At 46.6% G+C, this 18,660-nt stretch overlaps 1 protein-coding gene across 2 annotated transcripts in view; it reads left to right on the top strand.

Moving 5' to 3' along the window:
• Nucleotides 1-18,660, top strand: part of LOC128895924 (protein vein) — a 224,301-nt gene that overhangs the window by 197,390 nt on the left and 8,251 nt on the right. Inside the window, exon 5 of one of the 2 annotated variants that reach the window (XM_054158937.1) lies at nucleotides 6,255-6,313. In XM_054158937.1, coding sequence (XP_054014912.1) covers nucleotides 6,255-6,313 — 59 coding nt within the window. Of the gene's footprint in view, nucleotides 1-6,254; nucleotides 8,097-18,660 lie in introns of those variants that run through there. The other variant, XM_054158936.1, reaches the window with a different exon arrangement.

Below are 18,660 nucleotides of genomic sequence, written 5' to 3'. Positions count from 1 at the left end.
ATTTTTACAGCTGAACGAATTTGCGAGGTATGACGTGTGACGCGACGCCCTGTTGCATCCGCTGGTTCGCGTCGTCGATGGCCCGATTAAAGAATTATTAATAATTACGTGAGTGAACGCGGAACGGGCAATGACCATGAATCGACGACGATTCACCGAGTCAGCGTTTTCCAGATTTATTCAGTCGCAGATGAAAATAATTAATTGAAGATGTTGGCGCGGATCAGATTGTCGAGGCGACGAAATTGAATAGAAAGTGATTTATAAATAAATCAACAAAGGCAAAACGACCACCTCTGTTTTATATTTAACTACCGTAACGTTGCAAACAGGGGAGAAATATGACCACGTGAAAGTAAACAACTTTTGTACGCGACATTTATCGAGCGATTTAATTCGGGATGAACATCGGCCCTGACGATTGCCTTACTCCGACACCGATTCTCCAAGGTTTACTCGAGAGTGGTCGTAGCTCCGGCTCGTGAAATTCGTCCGTTTCGCTTAATTAAACGCCCCTGTAATTAATTAGAGAAAGATCGGGACCGTTCGACAACTATGCCTCGCCAGAACACTGCGCGTGGATCGTAAGTCGACGCTCGTAAAATTTTCACCCCCAACTTTATGCATCCTATGGCCTTATTTCTCTTCTGCAGCTTTTATTCGCGAACACGTTCGGAATTTTTCCGTCTTGTCGCCTTATTGGATATACTTGCCTGACAAAGTTGAGCGAAACTCTACCGGTTCTACGCAGCGAGTTCGAGAAGTTTTCAAGCCAACCATCGAAGGTCTTTAATGGAGAGAAGAATCGCGTAGGTGGACGTTTCGAATAGTATCGCGCGTTTTAGTGATCTTCGAGCAAGTAAGACTCGATAATGAAAAACGTACGGTCGCGTAAATGCCTATCCTAAGCCACAAGTCTTAGAACGTCGACTCCTCGTCGTCCAAATTCCAGTAAATCTGGGTTTCGACTCGATTCACCATGAACTGAGAAGGATCCCCCAACTTCCTGCGCCGAGGATGCACGGTGGAGATAGTCTGGCTGCATCCGGCCATTTTCCCAGTCCCCGGTGCTAGCAGGGAACGACACGACGATGGAAAATGATCGAGGGTGAACACCGCTATCCGACGTACCAATTTCCCAGACAGTAACCTGTCCCGCCAGCTGGCACCCTTCGGGACATCAGAGCTTTCCCTCGTGAGCTCTATCTCTCTCCCGCCACCTTCGTCCACTCCGGGATCCTGGCCCCTGTATACCACGTCCAAGGGTTATGGTTCGGCATAAATCTACTTATAACGGCCGGCAACTATTCGTCGACGCCGGACTATTTCACGAGCTCCTCCGTGACATAAACGCGCGGCGTAAATCGTGGCTCTTCGACGGACAGGGGTTGGCCACCACCCTCGGGAACCCTCTATCTGAAAACGTATCTCTGGTCCCGTCATTTCCCCGCGAACCTCATTTTCTTCCTAGCCGCTGCCCTGACCGATCGAATCAGCTATGGAAAACCTTTTCAACGACGACCTCGGTAAGGTCAAGACACGCGAAAGTTTCCGTTAAAGGTGAACGCAACCATAATTGAGGACAACAGCATTACGGATGCCCCTTTGGATATCGGTGGCCCGGATTTCAAAGGGCGGGGCCCCTGGGGGCAGCTGTCGACCAGAGGAAACTTCGCGCTAATTACTTGGACTCCGATTAACCCTGCGATCGCAATATATCATGGGCGGAAGGGTGGTCTGGTGAAAGACACCGGATTAAGGGTAACGAATCGATCCTTCCCATTCCCGTCGTTTATCAAATCGAGAACCGACTCGTGTCTGCCAGGTTCGTTTGTTTTTCGAGGATGGCGCGACAATTAGACACTGTCCAATGCTTTTTGGTATAAGCTGGTGTCCTTTCGGAGGGATCGTTACCAGCGTTCTGATAAGGAATAATTCTCGTTACTTCCACGTAATATTTCAAATCCTTACAAGGTCCTCGTCGGATGATCGGATAGTCATAAGAGTAGCGAAATAACGAGTACTCGAGCTTCCTTAGCCACGAGAAAGCTACGTCACCCTTATTTTTAGCCGCTACGTTTCATCGAAATAAGACCATGACGACATCGAGAACTAAAGGAATTGCGTTTCGAGGGGGTAGGTACGAGGAGTCACCCCTGGAGGATCATTACCGAGAGACAGTGGCTGTTTCGCGACGTGACAATCGTATCGCAATGGTGATGTTGTATTTATACACGTCGATTTGTAACTGAATACCTCGTGTAAGAGAGCGAATGGCTATGGCGGAAGGGGATAAAGAAAGCGAAGGTTGAGAGGAATGCTTCTGGCGAGCTCGAGCCCCTACGCAAGAGGGTAGAAATACGTACGCGCCTCGGTGGATGCAGACGTTGTACGACCAAGTTAAGTAACCCAGTTTTACTCCATAGAAGTCATCCCACCGAAGACACGCGGAATGCTGCCTCCGAGGGTTGAAACAGGGGAGGGGGGCCAAGTTAATCCCTGTCCACGAATGAGCTAAATTCTTACCTACGTAAACGACTGTACGACATCATTCTGTAAAAAAATACATGTTTAAATTATAGGATCGAAAAAGGACTGGAGAGCAAAAATAGTTTTAACAGATATTCAAGAGAAAACGAATGCATACAGTCAGTCCCATAAATATTCTTACCTATGTCTATTAAAGAAATCTATCTAAAGCAAATGCTAAAGTAAAGTTTATTCGTGTACATATTTATAATGAAACATTTATTTGAAGATATGAATCTTATCATTTAATTTAGACAGATTTCTTTAATAGAAATAGAAGGTACGAATATTTATGGGGCTGACTGTATATGCAAAACTTTCCTCGTATAATATTTGTTTTCGTTCCGTTGTAACTTGATTCGATCATGTAGTTTCCGTAGCCGCTAGTTATTTATTATTCGAATGAAATTTTGTCTACACCTGGTCCGTACCGTTGATGCTAGAGTGTTTTGAAATAAAGTATAGTGCATTATAGCCCGGAGTCGTTCCGCGCACACACATTCAGAGGATCGTAACAGGTGGACGCGCATAGGTTCGTAGTCGTACTCGACGAATTTCAAAGAGAAACAGAACCTCGCAGCGCAGGGCAAGAGATGAAGGCAGCGGAAGGGGTAGGTGATAAAAAAGCGATGGAAGAAGAAAGACAGAGGTTGGGATATGCGCGAGCGCGAGGAACAGAGGAATACAGGAAACGGGAAGTAGAGAAAGGTCGCCGAGGGGCGGCCAATGCGCCTCTGCCCCTTCAAAGTGTTATCTTTGAAATTGCGTTCCGCGGGAGCGTTATTAAATTAAGTAAACCGCAAAAAAGTTTCTTTCGGTACATACGCTCCTGGTGTAGTTACAGACTGAACCTTACTCGCAGCATATATGGGAATTAATACCCGAGGAAAACCACCGACCTGCGCGCCCTTTTCATCCCTCGCTATTTCTGCGTGCAGAAGAAAAGGAAGAGAGAGCCGGCATCGACCAGCCCAACCAGTCCAAGCAGAGTGCTGCATAAAAAGGCGCTTTTAATTTTGTGATCGTAATACACGAAGCTTTGCCTAGCCAGCTGAGTCGACCAACCCTTGGGAACCGTGGCTAAGACTTCGCAGAGAGCGACCAATGGCTCGCTCGACTCCGAAAATGTTACTTCTTTTTTCAGAGATTCTCGTTGCCGAGAAACTCTCAAAGAACGCTTCTTTTTCCCATCGTTTCGACTGCCCATACTGCTACGCACTACCGCTGACCCGTTCATACCATGATATTAATTAATTAATTCGCCAAATAATTTCACTTCACACTGGAGAAAATTGAAAATTAAATTCTTGAAAATTGGTAACTTTTTCTCTGTCTCAGCCCATAAGGTTAACGAGGAATGTTCGAAGAATTCGTCGATTGCAATTAGCGGGGACATTAACGACTCGATATCGCTACGATCTGCCCGCGTCCAATTACGTTCGATAATAAAATCTCGGGTCTGATTAACACAGGTCGAGACACGGCCATTGTCGCGATTTCTTCGACTCCGTAACGTCTTCTGGTCGCTAATTATCCGAGAGAAAAAGTTCCGGACGACTTTATGCCGTTCTGCTCACCTTCCCTACCTCTCCGTCCTGAAAAAAAAGAAACAAAAGTCGAACGACTTTCGAGAAACTTTGCGAGCAATTTTCCTCGTAATAAAGGACACCCTTAAAGCGATTGAGACTCCCAGAAGAGGCCGCTTTGATGCTTGCCGCTTGGGAAACTTTTTATTCGCGAAAAGTTTGACAGTTTCGCGAGTCCGTAGCTCCGACGTCCACGAAAAAGGGTTTCGATGTCGACCTTCGGGGAAAAAGGAACACGGACCCCTTTTGCCCAACCTGGGCACTGTCAGGGACACGAAAACAATGGGAAAGCCAAGGACGGAAGCGATCGATCGGGGAACACCCAAAAGTAGCCGAAATTTATCCCGAATTTGGTTCGTCGGGTTGCTTCGGTATAAGAAGAACACGTTGATCGCCACGTCACCCATATGTGGCTGACAGTGCTTTTCACTGAAGAACTAAAAATATTATTTCTAAAAATTAAGCATCAAAGGAAATGAATTAAGGTCTGGCAAAATACAGAATACCGAAACATCGTCTTTTCGATACGACTGTCTGTCTCCGCCATCTAAAAAAAAGCATCCTTTAAATCTTCTACAAACGATGATTCTACAGTCCCGCAAACAAGCCAATAATAATTTAACTTACTTGAACAATAGCTCCCATATTACCCACGGTGCCCGTATTGTCTCAAATTCTCTCGGCCGATGTTTGACGAATTTCTCGTTTAATTTCCATCGCCCCCACCCCATTCCCCGTACACCATTCAAATTTTCCAATATATCCGCGTAATTAGAGGAAGCATCGACGTGTCCGCAGAATTGTGCAAACCGGAGAACGATATCGCGGCGGTGTAAAAATTCCGCGGCTGAATTTATTCGACGTTCGCGTGTAAAAGAGTTCCTCGAGCCGTTAAACACGCGTGATTACGATAAATCTCAATGGAAAGCCAATTACGCGGTCGCCGGGGCGAAGTTACGTCGGCGAGCGCTAATGGGTTCAAGTGAATGGTACAGTGAATTGTACTATCTCCGGGCGCTGTTTCAGGTTTGTTCAACGGTAAATCGCACGGCCGCGGTATATTTAGTCCGCGGTGCTCGTAAATCCGCGAGGATGTCGCTGGAGCATAGTGGGGATGGGCGAAAAAGGTCGTCGGGGCCGTTGGTGGACGAAAAAGCGAGAGACGGTGCTCCGAGGGGGTCGTCGAAGACGTCTACGATCGTAAAATCGCGAAAATCTTGCGAGCGCGATCGGCGAAATTTGTACGCGAAACGCGATTCCTCGTGGCCGTTCACCGTGCCACCGGGGGATAAATTACATGCTCTTTCGCGGGTATTTATCGCGTTAACGACCCCTCTCCCCTTTCCCTTCTCAAGCATATGTTCCCTGTCAGGTTTTTTAATACGCTTTAAACGCGCTAGGACGTATGACAAATTCTCGGAGGAGTCGGGGCTCTCAAAGAGAGCTCGCGATTCCATCTTCTGGCCTCCCTTCTTTCCCGTCGCTTCTGGAACGCTCCTCCGGAGGCTTCGCCTTCCGCGCGATCTTGTGTAATAAAAAGCAACAGTGGATGCAAAATTTGTCGGCGACGACAATATGCTTCATTGCTCCTATTCGAGAATGTATTATTATATTATTCTATTAGCAACGAGTAGTCAGATTGTTATCTTCGCGTACCAAGTGCCCTCGCAATGCGAGCACGTGCTTGCCATCGCAACGACGTGTTCATTAGGCGAGAAAAAACTTAATTGCAGAAAGAACGCGCGGAAAATTGTTCAACCACGCGACAGACGCTTCTGATTCAGCGTCGACGATTTTCCAACGACACGTCTACCAGCAGTATGCGTACGTCTCGTCGCGGTTAGTTAACCGTGCTATAAATACGACGTCGTCGGCATAACATTATTTTTCCAAAGAAATGTCGCGGACGCGACGGGCTTGTCTCCGCGTCGGATCCCCACCCTTTTACCTCGTTTAGCGTTACGAAATTCAGCGGCGAATCGCGGAAATTTTGGAATAGATGAACGAATAACAATTCGTTGACTGTTTTCTTGGATTTTTGAGGAAAAAAAAGACGGTGATTATTTATATTAAAAAAGGACGACTCAAAATCTGCGTGTGTTATTTAGCTAAATATTCGACATGTTTTTGTGGTTGCAGATGCGCGGAAGGCTTCACGGGTCTGCGATGCGAGACGAAGGACGTCATCAGCACCGGAAGTGTGTACAACCGGCGTAGGGCGCCGTTTTCCTGCAAGCTGGGACTCTCGACCTCGTACTACTGCTAGCGATAATCGCGCGGGGCCCTTCCAATATTCGAGTGCAACCCCCATTCTGACGTTCGAACCAATCGGGTTGTGCTCGGGGTACGGTCGGTCGAAACAGCCTCTCGAAGCCCACGAGAAGAAAGTCGTGAGAGGGCCAGCGCGCGACCAAGAAAGGAACCAGGAGGCGATATTCGTCGATCATTCGGATCGATCGTGAAACCTGCGAAAACGGAGCGCAGTGAATAACGAACGGGGGAAAGAAAACAAACGGGAGCGAGTTCTCGCGCAAGGATTTTCAGGAACCGTTGTCGTCGGGCATTAGAACAAATCCTCTGTATTGTAGGATTAGGTTCCAAATGAATTTTGGTACCGGGGCATTCGTACCTTCTTCATTTCTTCTTCGTACTATCCTCCTTCGAATACGTCTTTTATTGGGTTGGTGCGCATGCTCGTGTCACGTTGAATTCAAATGAAAAGAACAAAGTAATATTATAAAGGAAAACGAAAGGTCGTTCGGTATGCGACACACGACAAGATATTCTTTTCAGGACAAAATTTTGTTCGAACCGAAACGGCAAGAACTTGCGTATCAACTCGATATTCGTTCTTCTTCTTCTTCTTCTTCTACTTCTTCTTCTTCTACTTCTTCTTCTTCTATGACTGCTACTGTTACTCTCTCCTTTTAGAAAATGTCGCGTTACGACACGTGCCTCGCGTCTCTATAGAAATTTTACTCGCGAGAAACAGAACGAAAGAATGCATGCGTGTGTATATGTATGCTTGTATCTTTACGCGTGAAAGGTAAAAAACAGTGAGTGTGTATAAGCGTGTATGTGTGCGAGCAAGAAAAAGAGTTATTATGGCGGATGCTTGCCTCTCCCGAGCCCCTTCAGTTTCATATTGGGAAAGCGGAAGAGAGCGTTCGAGTGACGCTCGTGATTCAAAAGTGGTGCTTGACCTCGAAAGATTGCGAGGCGCCCGATAAAAAAAAGAAAAGTACGAAAAAGAAAAGAGAAAAAAGGAAACGAAGCAGCAAGCAGAAGGGCGTTCGGAGGTCGCACTTTTCGGAGTCTCTACTGGAGAACAATACCAAAGAGCCCAGGGTCTCGATAAAGGACGTCGTGAGAGTAGTCGAAACACTCGGAGATCGTTTAGGTCGATATGCCTACGCAAAATACACTACACAAATGCGCAAACGCAAACACACGGACACGTGAACACGAAAACAGGGAGGTCTAAAAGCCGCTGAAAATGGCATTTTTTTTCGTTCATTAACCGTTTTTAGCGATGGGAACGAGGCAACCGTTCTAGAGACATCTCAGATCTCGGAACAATTTTCGTGAATTCTAGCAATCCGAACCTGGAAACCAGAGTTGAGCATTGATCGACTAATTCTCCGCGAGTGGTTAATCGCTGACGACGATTGACGATTGAATTAATCGTGAATCCCGCAACAAATAATTTATTATTCCAGTAAGAACGATACAGTGTCAGAGAAATCAATGATTGAATAATTGTCGATTTCGTCTTGATTAAATTTTGCCCAACGCTGCTGGATACCCATCGCTACTCGTCCTCGGTGGCATCCCTTTCGTCGAAATGGAAAGGGAGCGTTGTCGTCGTAGTCGTCGTTTGTTCGCGAGGAGAGCCAGATCTTTTGTCGGTCGTTGTTGGAAAAATGTGGGCCACGCCGGTAGAGCGTGAAGTTGCGAGTGAAGGGAGTCGAAGAAAAGAGAGATCTGTCGCGAAAACCTGGGCCTAACGACACCAGAAACGAGAGAACTCGACGTTCTCGTCTCCATGGCGATGTTACGATCCATGGCACGGGCTACCGAATATTTCTTTGTGTTTACGCACTCGGAAACAAATAGAAAAAAATTAATCGTAACATTAGCGGTTGGCTGAAGCATCTAACGAATATTCGTGAGTTATTGGAGTTGATTCTTATCCATGAGTACATATTAAATTTCTTCTTGGAATTTTCCAACAGCGATCGACGAGAACCGTGACACCTCTTCAACGAATGACAAAGTTAACGGCCGAGGGAAACGTGGAAAATCATTTGGCCACTCGAGCGGTGATAGAAGACGGTACAGAAAGTGAGCGAGAGTGTGTGTGTGTGTGTGTGTGTGTGTGTGTGAGAGAGAGAGAGAGACCACTAGGCAAAAAACGATTTTATGTAAAATATGATAATGTAATACGCGCTAGGCTAGCTAAAGCAGAGACTTAAGGTTACGATCGCAACTTGATCGAAAAGGGATGGGGCGTGTGGGATGCGCGCTGTACTCCAGCAGTCTCGGGACCCTATTTATGTTTTATATTATATTATATATATATATTATATATATATATAAATATGTGTATAAACATTTTTAATTTATTTATTTAATTCATTAATTTTATTGATTTACGATTAAACGACATCTCCATCTCGGCAACCGCCTTTGTTTTTAACCTTATGTTCACCTTTTGTTCTTCTTTTCTTTCATTTTCTGTGTGTTTTTATTTATATCATGATTATTTGGTCGTAGAGCGAACAGGTAGGTGCGTCGATTTCATTTTTTTTTTCGTTCATCAAAATTATTTCCATAATTAGACCCGTCAAAGTTCCCGGTCGAATCGCAGATCGGGAAGTTCCCGTCCAACAACACCGAATCCCGAGACGGGGCAGATCCTTCTCGAGGAAAGTTCGTAGACTTTGACGACGAAAGAATCCTCGAAGAAAGCCAATAAGAAATTTTCATAGGCGAAAAGGGTACGGGGTAGTTGCACGTCCGCCGCGCATTCAGACTCTTGTTCGGTCTCTTATTGCGTTCCAGCGAGTCGTTTCGAGACGAGTCACTCATCTAGCCATGGAAATGGCTTCTCGTGGGTTTCCAGAGGAGGAGAAAACCGGGAAACAATGCGAACACGAACTAGACGACGCCCCCATTCCTCCTGTAATCTTCAAAGAACACCCAACTACAATCGTGTTTGAAACGAGAAAAAACATAACGGAATAATTCGTTGGAAAACAGTGGTGCTCTGAGAAATGGCGCAAAGGAGCAATTGCAACCACGCACCCCTAACGCAAATATACATTTAACCCTTTGCACTCTGCGCCGTCTCGTTGGAAAAATGTACGGACAGGAATCGCATTACATTAATCAGTCTAACTATAAAAAGTCTCATATGGGACATCCGAGTGCAAAGGGTTAACCATTGACATTTTTTTATGTTTCATTTAAAAACTTCAACGTTTCGTCTATCTTCTCTGACCGAGCTTTTGCCTCTGTTAATTCCTAGTCGCACGGCCCTCGCTAAATTGCTAGGTGCGTCACTGCTGGAAAGTGTCCGCGTTCAGGGCAGGGTATTCCGCGTGCAAACCGATCGTAAAAAACGCGAACTCCATAAAACTCGAAACAACGACCGCATCGATCCTCGTAACCGCTTCCCTTAATCGAACTTCGTGCCTAGAACGCAGCTTCTCGGATGCAAGAGTCACCGGACGGAAACTACGGGGTCTATTGGTGGTTTAGTAATTAATACTGGAGTGGAGTTGGTACGTACCGTGGCGTCTATATATGTAGTACAGCGGTTGGCAAAACGAAGGAAACGTGGACAGTACTCGACGAACCTTGAAGCTACCGAAGAAAATTGGTCTTTCAACTATATACCATCGTAACATCTCGGCACCTCGACGTTCACCCTCTCGGAATGGACCATCTACTTCTCCATGAAAATAACATTCACTATGACAAACCCTTGCCCTTCCACTTGACTCTCGAGTACTTTCTTAAAGTCTTCTTCGGGCGGATCTCTGCCCTCGACTTTTGCGACGGAATACCCTCTTCTTGAGGGAAAGCCTGTGAGTGGTTCCTCCAAAAAGTCGGACTCCCAACGTCCCATACATATTTCAACTACCCTAGCCCCTCGTCTGTGGTTCGGATGGATAAATCGAAGACCAAAATCTTAAGGCGAATAATACATCAACGCTCGCCTATCGCCGCGAGAAAAACCGCCGATGGAAACCTTGTCGATAAAGTTCCGCCAAGACTACGGAGAAACCCTCGTAGTTGATTAAATTCAGAAGAATCAAATATGAATACTGTAGGAGTCTAAACGAAAAATAAGGCACGGGGATTCGAACCCACGATCCCTCGGATCCACAATCGACCGCTTTACCTACGCGACCAATCCCGTACCCTACGTTTCGTGTTCTTATTTGACTCCTTATTGTTGGGTATGGGAGTCGCGGATACTACAATACGATAATGCTTCCACAACAGGAACTCATCGGAAATGGAGAATCACGAGCGAATCTCGCGTTTCGCAGGGGGTAGCAACGTCAGAAGGAGGGTTAGAAGAGGAATATGGAAGTTCGCGTTTTCCAGAGTAAACCGAGCCAACGAAAAGTTTCCGCGTGGCCTACGTTGAGCCGGGTCGAGCCAACCTGTTACTTCGTGAAAATACATTTAAAACTACGATAATTCATGGATAAGTTGGCTGGACCAACGAGCGATAAATTAATGTACAGCGCTGGTCGGACAGCCGCTCGAAAATAGAAACGAGTTACTGGGTTACCTCTCGTGAAATATAATCGAGTACTCGCGGCGGACGCAGCTGGGTTTAAATTTAATGGCAACACGACAGAAAGAACCATCATTCGACAAGGATAATCCCACGAGTGTCGATCCTGTCGATTCTCGTGGCGAGCAATCCGACTTGGTGAACGAGAAACGGCATTACCAACGCGATTGTTTATTTAGATGTACATACGACATTATACCCTCGATGATGCACCAGTGATGACAATACTTGAAGCGGATTAAAAGCATCGTTCAATTGCTCGTGTACATCGAGATTTTTTTTTTTTTTTTGGTATCGATAATTACGGCCACATTCGTCGAAGTTCGTGCAGAGTAGCGTGCTCGATTTTCTTCCACCCAATTGCCACGGTAAAACGCCGAAGGGAAAATATGTTTTAATAAACTTACGTTACAATACGCCAGCGTACACAAGCGCGTCCAGAAACGACATTAATTTCCCAGCGACGCAATATAGAAACACGAATCGAAAAATTGCACGCGAATTGCTCGAAAACAAAATCCACGCAGAAAAATCCGTTTTTAAAGGCGTGCGCGCGCACGGGGAATTTTCCTCGCGAAAAATCAGCGCCGGTGGGAAATTGGCCGCGGTTAGCTTTTATTTTAGCCGCGCGATTTTTATCGCCGCGCTTTATTTCTGGCGCGACTTATTTTTTCCGAGGCTGACGGGGAGTCGGCGCTGTTCGTGATGCCGATTTTTCGTGAAAAACGTGGCGAAATAAAACGTACGGACGCCGAGCTGTATTAAACCTGTCCTCTGCATTTACCAGAAAGAGAAATTGCTCCTTACGCGACCGCCGCATGGGAATTCATTCGTTCTTCGGTCAACTACAGCCAGTATCGCAAGTATTCGTACCCTCTATGTCTGTTGAAAAAATTTGTCCAAATTAAACGACAGATCTATCGTAAAAAAATGTCATTACTCGTCGGATATGCTTTATCGTTCTCGTCACTTTTTTCCTGTGAATCGAAACCAATTCGACGCGACAGTACGAGTACGAACCGCAATTCGACTGCGGATGACAACACATTCCTCGAACGTCGTGAAACAGGTCGACGCGTTGATTAATCGCGGTGCTAATTATCGGGAAGAGATCCGTCAAAATAACGAACCGACGACCTCGGGAGAAGGCGGAACAACGTACGCGCGGAAAATGGAAGAGCATGAAGAATGCTCGTTAATTATCGTCCAGAGATTACTATTTCCCCCGTCATCATTGTCTGGAATGTTTCAATTTTTCGTTACGTCGCACAGTGGGAGAAACAAAAATTTTGTTGAAAAATTGCAAATTCTACTTTACGGGACCACTCTATAGACCGTTTAAAAAAAATGTTGAGAATTGAAACTGGTAATTTCGATCACGATTGTGCGAAAATTTAACGCGTCGACGTCGAACTCGATGGTAACTTTATTTGCGGCGAGGGGTCGCAACGGGGCCAAAATTCATGCGTCAACGTCCTGTACATCCATCCCAAGGGATATTCGTGCTGACGTTCACTCGCAGCCAGGAAGCTCGCAGACGCAGTACGTGATTTCGAAACCCCCTGTCCAGCGAACTGCGATCACGTTTTGACGAACGGACGTGCTCTTGACCCTCTAGGGCGAGTCTAATTTGGGGATCGAAGGGCTGCAAACGAGGCAGCCAACGTCAAAGATGGCAACTCAAAATCTGGGTCGACGAATGTAGAAACTTGCCGCGGAAATTATGAAGACTAATAGTCCGAATTATTTCATCCGAAGCGACAGAAAAACGGAATGAGAGAAAATTCAGTACCTTCGGTAGAAAATTTACTCCTGCCTCGATAAGAGGTTTCCCAAACAATCCGCAGAAATTTCATGAAATAAAAATTTTTCCAATACGCAATCTCCGTCTCGGAATTCTTGAGATAAGCGGGAACGATTTGTCGCGCAGAAATCATGGTTTAAAATCCACAGGCCAGAGACAACGTTTGCTGCGGGGTTCCCCGTGTATTGTGTCCAAACGAAGAGAACGAAAAACTGTCCGTGATAGAATCGATGATCGTACAATACGGCGAGCAACGATAGAAAGATTGCGAAAAAGCTGATCGCGCTCGGGGAAACGAAGTTCGGCTTTATTGGTGAAACAGCGGGGGTTTCTTTCCGCAGCTCCTCTTTAAATTGGATTCCAAATATTTCCGAGATATTTTTACCATTTCCACCTTCCGAAGATAACACGTCTGGATCGCAGAGGCCCCGAAATCGCGTCATTATTTTCAATAGCGTAAACGAACACGCCGTGCGATCGGTATCGCGTCGTTCGACCGTTTGATTAAAAAGAAACGGCACCGAAAGAACGAAGAGTTGTCTCGCGAAGATACGCGTTGCTTCCGATGCAACGAATTCGGGTCGCGATTCGCGCGTAACATTAGCTCGACGGATGGGCGAACTGAAATCACAACCGTTAATGACTCGGTGGTCTGCATAAATACGCGACTGACTCGATGGACTAATGAATTGCGTCGAATCACAGAGAATTTTCAATGCGGGGGTAGCTGCGACCTTCTCGCTCGTGTGTCCGAAAGCGGACAGTGGGGATGGACGGTACTGCAAAGGGGTGGTTGCATTGTCACGGTAAATCGGTAAAAGGGAATTGATTGCTCTCCTCGTTGGCACTGTCGCCTTTCCACCTCCCCCGAGGCCCTTGCTCGATAATCGAAATTTAACGGTGTCTCGTCGATCGACGAATCGACGATTAAGGGCGTCGAAAAAAACGTCCGCGCGTGTTCGACCAACTCGTTCGCGACGAAAGTAATTCGTTGGAAAGTTGCAGTGTCGCACGACTGGAAACAATTTTTTCTTTCGAGAAGACATACGCGAAGAGTCGAAAAACGCGCAGAGTGGAGGAAAGCACCTAAACGACAAAATTTCCAAAATAGACACAAGGACAGATTTCAGTTCGCGTAGTTTCCAATTGTCTAAGAGTAAAACGTTTGCCCTGTCCGAAATTTGGAGCGCATTGTTCGGGCACTCGACGCGTCAAGAGGCCACAAAAACGCCATTCTCCTTTTTATTTGCGGTCGCTCAAATTTCCCCGACGGTTGCGCGAACTCCTCTGTGGAAACGCCCACGCTAGTTTCGTGCTGGGAGCGTCAAACTGTGTCGCGGTCGGTTTATCCCTGGAAATTTCGCGTAGGGAAAACAAAGGTCCCTATTTAGGTATGATTTAATTAACGGGCAAGCCGGGCGAGCGGCGCACAATAGCGGACGCGCGTGCATAGGCGTGCTTCCCAGCCATCGTTCATCGCGTGTAGGATTAATTCTCGACCCCCGACAATCGGCCACCCTTCTCGGTGCCATGGTGTCCCCAGGGGGTGGCTCGCGAGCAGAAAAGTCACCAAGTACGAACTGAAAGAGGAAAGCGATCGGTCTCACCCCCCCCCCGAGGCTCTTCATTAACGACTTAATTAGAGGCTGGTTCGAGCAATCGTATCCGTAACGGGACTCGAATGCGCATCCCGACGACGAGTCCTTCTCATTAGTCTTGTCGTATTAAATGCGACCGAGACTCTCCGATTGCCTGTCGCTCGTGCCGCTTTCCATTGTGCGACCTCGTCTGTTTAAGCTCGAATTAGGTCCGAGCGTGTGGCTCTGCTCGCGCCTCGACTACCAATTCGACGCTGTTTGTCGCCAACGATGCGATATTATTTATTACTGCTATCATCGTTGTACATTCACGCGTGATTTCGTTACGTTCGATAACGGAATAAAGGTAGACGAGTCTTTTAACGCGGTCGAATCTACGAAAGCTTTACTTGATCGAAGCTTTCAAAGCCTGGCAGACCGAAAGTGGATTACACGTGCCAGTATTATTCGGCAACGGCGATTACTAAAAGTTAATTCCGCATCGAAGGTGAACTCTGTTCGCGCAGAGCCCGAGCTCGTACCGAAGTTTGTTCGCTAACTGGTAACGTTGCACCTTGCGCGGGCTGTATTTGCGTTAACACGGCTAACCTCCGAAGCGTGTGAGAACCAACGGCGTATTGGATCGACCTTCGACTAACGATGCTTCGGCAGTAAAAGCTAGAAAAAACATTTCCTGACACCGTGGGAATTTGAGGGTCGCGGAAATTTGTTCGATACATAAAATGTTGAAACTCGAGAGTATCGTTATAGGCATCGCGCTGAAAAATTTTGCATCTAGTTTTCCGTCCACAGTCGATACCATCGTTTCGAATTCTTCGCGATCGACGGCGAGCACGCGATCGTGAAAATCGCGAAAATTTCCAACTATTTGTCCCAACAGCCGGCCACGGCGGCAAGAGGTCGCGCGGACCGATTCACGGTTTGAAAAATTCGCCAGTCGATAGAAATTTCGCACTCCGCGAAGCTCGCTGGCACGTCGATGCATATTACGAATGGAATCGACGAGACCTGGCGCGCGGCTAATAATTCACCCAGAGGGCATCGATATCCGCGAATCGTACGGGGCTTAGAAAAATACGATTGATAATAACACGTTCGTTTGCGAAAACGTGACGGCGATTTTAATACGAGCCTCGAACGTCTGTGCGTGGATGGCGCGAGGCAAATACTTTGTCCGACAGAACCGAACCCTCCAGGGCCACGAAACGATATTTCTCTCTGAAGCGAAAACGTTGCCTGTCGCTATCTTCGTTTTCTTAACGAGGACAGCACACACACATTCTAAAAATTAATTGCTTTACAATTACTCCATTAATAGACGGTCAAAGTGTTCACAGTGTTTTAAAGAAAAATGGTAATTTCAACTTTCATCTGAAGAAATTCATCAACTATTCGACGTAAATTAAATACACAAAGTTCTATGAAAGCATTCATGGAGAGTACACGTTGTCTCAACCACGAATATCAAGAGTAGTATTCTATCGTCGAATGAGACCGCGATCTTCTGTTAAAAATAATCGGGAGAATAAACGACTAATTTTTCGTCCGAAGAAACAGGTGCTCGCTAAAGAAACGATCGTCGCGAGAACGAAGACGCGGAAGGACGAACAGAAAATGATTCTTTTAAAGATAGATAGACCTTGAAGAGTCCGCGAACGACTCCTTGATTCCAATCTGTCGCGCGTGCTATCGAGAAGAACGCTATTAATACCCAGCGGATATGAGAAACTAAAGAGGAACTCGTGAGCTTTGGACGACGAGTCGAAGATTAGGAAACAAAACAGAGGATTTATCGAAATCTACGACACGATCCATATTTTCGTATTCGCGCATTTTGAATACACAGGGTGTCCCATTCGAAACAAGTCATTCGATTATCCCTTTTAGCTGTAACGAGGTCGAACAAATATTTCACGCGAAGCGCGAGTAATTTTAAACGTTGAACGTGTAGGAGAAAGATTATTCTTCGATAATATTTTTCCAATCGTTCGCAATTATCGATATTTCGTAATAACGAATGGGTCACTCCATGTCAAATCACTTTTGTATTTCATGTTTTTCGAGAGTTTCGAAAACTGTGAAATAATGATTTTTAGACTGAATTCACTTAAACACTTCGATTCGCAGTACTGCGTCGACGAAGTCATTACTGCGTCAAACGCAGCCCTCGTGAGAGTGCTGTTTATTTCAAACAAGTTATTCGAGTTTTAAATGACTCGCCCTATATATAAGAAATAACAAAATTTAAAAAAAAAAAAAGAAAGGAACACAGAAAAGAGTTCTTATCTATCGGGGCAGAACGGCGAGCCTTGGTTTCGCGCGAGTGCAGAGCCGTGAAATTATGCTACACGGTGCACGTGGGCCGTGACGACGCGGACGTTAGCATAATCGAACGGGAGGACAGTCGTTTCGTAGCTGTAGTGGCCACCGCCGCGTAAAGCGAGCCCAGTTGGAATGCAAATCTTCGCCAGTTTTGCATTTCGTCATCATCCGGTCCGACGAGAATCGGCGCCGGTGCAAGAGACCGTTACATCGCGATCGCGCGTCGATGACGGATCACGAAGGGCGACCAGACGCCCTTTGTCCCGAATGAGCATCGATAAAACCAGAAAATGCACGCGACGAGGAACAATCGTTGCGTAGCGAAAAGCGTCGAGGAGATAAAATTTTACGAAAAGAGATTCTCGATAGAAGGATAAAAGGAAACGAAGGGCGAGCGAGAAAGAATAGTTGCAGCGCAATTACGCGCGCAAAAACGGCGTAAAAGGGAGCAACAAGTATTCCAGCAGGGGAAAAAGACCTATCGTCGCGCCGCAACGTGTCGTTGGAAAAAAAACGCGACGCCCCGTGGGTGGGTGGCGGTAATTGCGCTCCCAGGGTGACAGGAAGTCCTGAAGGACGAGCCCCGAAACGAAATAATTCTAGAACGGAAAACAAAGGGGGGTCGCGGTAGAAAATCCGAAATACGAATAGGAAGTACCGTTGGCCACGTCGCGCGTGCACAATCGCGGAAAGCAAGGCAAATGGGATGTAAATCTTGGTTCGCTTTGCATTATGTCATTCTGGCGCGGAGGTGAAATGGTCGTAAAGCGTGGGCGGGAGCGGCGTGGCCGCAGGATTATGCGAGAGAGCGAGACTCGCCGCGGCGCCAGCTTTTACGAGCGACGTCCTCGCGCGAAAAGCCCGCTGCTTGCTAGCCGGTTATGCGAACGTTCGACGACGAAACGAAACGTTACGAGGGCTGGTGGTCGTTCACCCTGCTACGTCGACGGCATCTCGACGTTGCGTCTGATTCTTCGACTCGTCATCGTCTGGATCGACTAACTCCGAACAAGACAAAGTGTGACATCGTTCAATGCGGAAGTCGACTGGCTCGAATATGTGACGCGCGCGGCTACTTCGAATCGAATGTCTCGCGCGCGCTCGAGGTTCGTGTATCGATACAATGACGATAATTCTCTGGAATATGTAAGATCGACGCTGGGGTTTTACATTTACTGCGAGGCCATCGATTTGGGTTTTATACGCTTTGTCGTTCCCCTCGAAATACGACGACGCTCCGCTCGAATGGACGCTCGCTTGGCTCAACTCGATACCTTCGAGGCGAAAACGCTTCGGATCCGGACAATTCGATTTTTCAAACGTTTCACGCGGCAGATAGACACTTCCGTGTGCCAACAAACGCGGCCAGAGTGTCGCTCGTCGAATTGTTTCGATAAATTTTTCCAGGAGCCTTTCGACGAGGTCTACCGGTTGGCTTTAGGCCCCGACAGATCGCTAAAGAACCTATTTTATATTTATCGTCGAGCAGTAACATCGATTCCCGTTTTATACATAGGATCGTTTCCTACGATCGGTTAGAGAATACGATCGGTTTCTCTCTCGCAGCTTCATCCCTGATAACACGATTCGCCTCTGAAACGAGGCTGCTTCGGCCTCGATTTTTCAAACACTCGCCTCGTCGATTCGGAAAGTCTTTACGCGACCGCAGAATATACCCTGGATGATCGAATTGCTCCGATCGCTATGAAATTATCACTTATTCGAAGCTTAAAAATTGGAGCTTTTCGGTATGGAAAGTACGGCATTCGATTTTTTATTTAAATACTTTCCTCGTCTGAATCATCGTAAAAATCGTGCAACCGGTGTTGAATGGAGAGACGTTCGCGCAGAAGCCTGATCCATTGTGGGCGAATTCGAATAAATTGTCGCCTGATGCACTTCGCTTACCGAAACCGTCAAAGGGCGATTACAACAATGCACGCGCGTCGGTTCAGTTATAGCGAACAGGGAACGATGATGGATCCGGTCGTCGGAACAAAAGGAACG

The sequence above is a fragment of the Hylaeus anthracinus genome, unplaced genomic scaffold, assembly GCF_026225885.1.
Source record: "Hylaeus anthracinus isolate JK02 unplaced genomic scaffold, UHH_iyHylAnth1.0_haploid 5, whole genome shotgun sequence".
In the NCBI taxonomy this organism is placed as follows: Eukaryota; Metazoa; Arthropoda; class Insecta; order Hymenoptera; family Colletidae; genus Hylaeus; species Hylaeus anthracinus.
This window is presented reverse-complemented; position numbering and strand designations above follow the sequence as displayed.